Source organism: Merops nubicus, unplaced genomic scaffold, assembly GCF_000691845.1.
Source record: "Merops nubicus isolate BGI_N331 unplaced genomic scaffold, ASM69184v1 scaffold31785, whole genome shotgun sequence".
In the NCBI taxonomy this organism is placed as follows: Eukaryota; Metazoa; Chordata; class Aves; order Coraciiformes; family Meropidae; genus Merops; species Merops nubicus.
In genome coordinates, this window is record NW_008608356.1 from 1 (window position 1) to 3,937 (window position 3,937).

At 35.9% G+C, this 3,937-nt stretch overlaps 1 protein-coding gene across 1 annotated transcript in view; it reads right to left on the reverse strand.

Annotated features, from left to right (window-relative positions):
* Nucleotides 1–142: 142 nt before the first annotated feature.
* Nucleotides 143–3,937, reverse strand: part of LOC103772893 (sperm flagellar protein 2-like) — a gene marked incomplete at its 3' end in the record, with an annotated part of 9,612 nt that continues 5,817 nt past the window's right edge. The window contains exons 2-4 of the mRNA XM_008940239.1: nt 3,609–3,861; nt 1,815–1,985; nt 143–283 (exon numbers count right to left, since the gene is read on the reverse strand). Coding sequence (XP_008938487.1) covers nt 143–283; nt 1,815–1,985; nt 3,609–3,767 — 471 coding nt within the window. The remainder of the gene's footprint in view (nt 284–1,814; nt 1,986–3,608; nt 3,862–3,937) is intronic.

Genomic DNA, 3,937 nt, shown 5'->3' on the forward strand with positions numbered 1-3,937 from the left:
GGGTGGCAGCTATCTCGGGGATCGGGTATCGGTAACGAGTTATATCAGCACCTTTTGGATGGTGCAAGTGTAAATGTTCCCAGAAATAATGTGTTTTGCGAGTTCATATAATTAACATTAAAAGAATATAGATGATAGTTACCTCTGCTTCTCTTTTCTCCTTTAAGAATTTTTTGGCTTCAGTAGCTTTTACAGTGTGGCTTGGTGGTGGCTTTGGAATCTGTATAACGGCTGCTTGAATCCTGGCCATTATTTCATGTTGTCTCCTTCTTCCTATACGATGCTGTATATTTAACATCTTGTGATCAGATACTTAGTTGAAATAGAATACATATATGGCCCTAATATACTACCTGTGTATCTATGAAGTAAATGTAATTAAACCGTAAGGAAAAAATACTCAAGGATGAAAGTAGAAGAGCTTATCAGGCTTCAGGCTTGAGCAAATAACTTTTTTTCTTTCTTTTTTTTTTTTTTAATGTTTAATGTGGATCACTAAAATGCCATGAAAGCAAAAAATTCTTTATCTTTTGTCAGCAAAACCTTGTCTAAAGAATATTCTCAGTCACTGTACTCATAAATCGCCATTTTTATATCAAGAAGTAGATGTTGTAAGAATGAATTTTAAATTAAAGTATCATTCCACATTCTGAATAATTCGTCAGCTTAGCAATATGCCAGTATATGTTCTCAATATTTGAGAATGAAGATACATATTTAATGTACTATTATCAAAAACTGGTACATATGTGTATGTTATGTCTGCATTACCAAATAGTGTAGTGCAATAGAAGCTTATCTTTAAAGAAAAGCAGTTTGTGCTCACTGCCTGACAGGCATTTAAGGACTTGTATTAAATTCCAGCTCTCATATGGTACCTGTTCCAGGTCAGAATGCAGCACACAAACTGAGAATACCAGTTTCCTGGTACAGAAACTGAGAATACCATTAGATAATAATACTGCTGACCAATGAGTCTCAGATAGATAAAAAAATCATAGAATCGTAGAATGTCTGGGCTGGAAGGGACCTCTAAAGGTCATCTGGTCCAACCCCAAAAATAAATAAGTGATATATCACATAAAATATTAATACATTTTCTTTTATAATTTTTTTTAATATTATGGATAGTACTTCCTACATACATGAGGTGATCTCTTTTTTGTTTATTGTTCCTTGTCCAGTGGCGACTGAACAGGTGAATAACCACAGCAAGACTCTCTACCTCTAATTAGCCATACAGACGCACCTCAAATTAGTTAATTTTCATCATGGTTCAACAGCCCTTGGATAGCTGGCCAATTCCTCTTTATAAACTATAGGTTGTACTTTGGATGAGTATTTCCACTCCTTAAGAAATTAGTTTCTTTTTTTTTTACTTTATCAGAACAGCTACACAGAGCTACAAGAGATTCTGAGGCCATATCCATCATAAGTCCCCTTCCCTATGTCTTTTTCCTGCTTTTGAATAATGCTTCACAAATGAAGAATAGCACAAACCTCTTTTACAACACCTTAAACACATACAGTTCTGAAATTTACACTTTGTTTTCAAATGCATAGGTATTTTTCATGCATGACAATATATAAATACTCTCAATATAACATGAAATGATTTTTAAATATTAACGTTTTTAAGGGTCTTAGTATATTTGCTTTATATTTACATACCAATGATTGCCACATGTACCCCTTTTCTTTGTATAAACATGACAGTGTAGCTCAGAATTAAGAAGTATTCACACTGGACTTAACTAACTCATGCACATGATCTCAAGAAAATACTTCTTCAGAAGTCTATAAAAAGTAGTCACCTTTTCAATTTCTTGGGCTCTTTGTTCCTTTTGGTGCTTCTGAACTTTCTGGTTTTCTGCAATATGTATACGAGCTATTTTGTCTTCTAATTCCTTAGATTTCATTTCAAAATGCTCTGAAATTTTCTGTAGTTGCAAATCAGCCTGACGTGGTGTTAAAGTTTTCAAACGCTGAAATTAAACAGCAAGCAAGGAAGAGTGAGAAACACTAGTAAACATACTTAACCTGGATGACTCTGCAACAATAATTTCAAACTCTTTTCCTGGGTATTTTTGGAAAAGTAGGAGTGGCTTCACTGAAAAAGAACATGCAGATTTGAACCTGAACAATGCCAAACTTTGCCTAGTATGTGAAAAGGAGGCTGAGGAGTGGCATCATTGCTCGTGGAGCGGGAGGTGCTGAGCTTTTCTCCCTGGCATCCAGTGACAGGATGCATGGTAAGAGTTCAAAGCTGAGTCAGAGGAGACACAGGACATCAGGAAGCATTTCTTTACCAAGAGGGTGGTCAGATACTGGAACAGGCTTCCCAGGAAGGTGGTAGATGTCACAAGCCTGTTGGTGTTTAAGGGGCATTTGGAAAATGTTCTTGATAAAATGCTTTAACTTTTCATCAGCCCTGAAGCGGTCAGGCAGCTGGACTAAATGGTCACTGTAGGTCCCTTCCAACTGAAATATTCTATTCTACTCTATTCAACCTGAAATACAGAAAATTCAACTTAAACATAAGAACAAAAAAATTACTGAAGGAGCGATAGCCAGTTTGCCCAGGCAGGCTGTGAAATCTCCATCTTTGGAGATATTCAAAACCCAACAGAATAAGGTCTAGAACAACCTCCTCTAGTGGACTTTGCTTTTACCAGGAGGGGTGGATTAAGTGATCTCCAGAGCCCTCTTCCAACCTCAACTATCCTGTGATTCAAATGCCATTCTGAACCAATCTATTGACAGGAGCTACTCTCAGTTGCTTTATCTTCTTTAAGCTATTTCTTTATAGGTGAAGGCATATTTTTATTCTTTGGTACTATCCTTGTACTTATTGATAAACTTACTGCTTGCATTTTCAGGAAGTGTGCCAGAAAAAAAACATGAAAATTCACCCAGATGAATTTGGTTCAAAATATATAGATTCATAAAGATTGCTCATTCTGATAACAAATTAGGATCTGCACATGCTGAACATTACTGTTGAAGACAAGAAGAATGTCCTTAGCAGAATCTGTTACATCAATACTGAGTTTCTAATCAGTACTCTCTTTATGTTTTTTTCCTCTTTGTATTACTTTGTACTATATGGTTATTGCAGGCTGGAGTGTAGCATAAATATATGGGGAGACGTGCAACAGAGGGAACCAAATCACTGTGGCAGGAAGCTCAACATGGTTATACATAGGTTTCCTGAAGGGGAAATTAGTCTAAGTTGATATCTAGACTGAAATGCAGTCTGCAGTCTGTACTGAACAAATGAGTAAAATAGCAGCTGCTGAATAACTACTAGCCTCTGTTGCTATATATATTTTAGGTCTGGAGAAAGCTTGAAAACAGAGCAGGAAACACAGAATGAGCTGAAAGAAAGGAACACAAAACACAGATGATCAATACCCTCCTGAGTCACAGATAAAGCATGTATGTATATACACTATGTATAAGACAGCAAAAGACTGCTTCTTTTCCATTCAAGTAATGGGTTCTTTATAGGAGATTTAAAATGTGGGGCATGCAATATGCTTGGAGGTACATGTAAATATGCTACCTTTTTTCCTGTATATTTATACAAAATAGGCATAGTTAGTTACCTCTTGATACAAAACACTTTCAACAGACTTGAGCTTTGCAGTTGCTGAAGGCCTCATTGCTTCCATGGCTACTCCAGTAAGCTTTGCCTTTCTCTTTTTTTCTAAAGCAATATACAATTCATATAAAAGCTTTGTTGCAGCCCCATGCTGTCCCATCATGATGTCTTGGGCCACATTCTCATTAAACTGTACACCAAGGAGGTGAAGAGTGGGCTCCAGGCGAGAAAAATTGTTAAGTTTTGCATTTGCAACCCTATATGATGAAAAACAAGAAAAAAAAAAAACAAAAAAAAAACAAAAAAAAAAAAAAAAAAAAAAAAAAAAAAAAA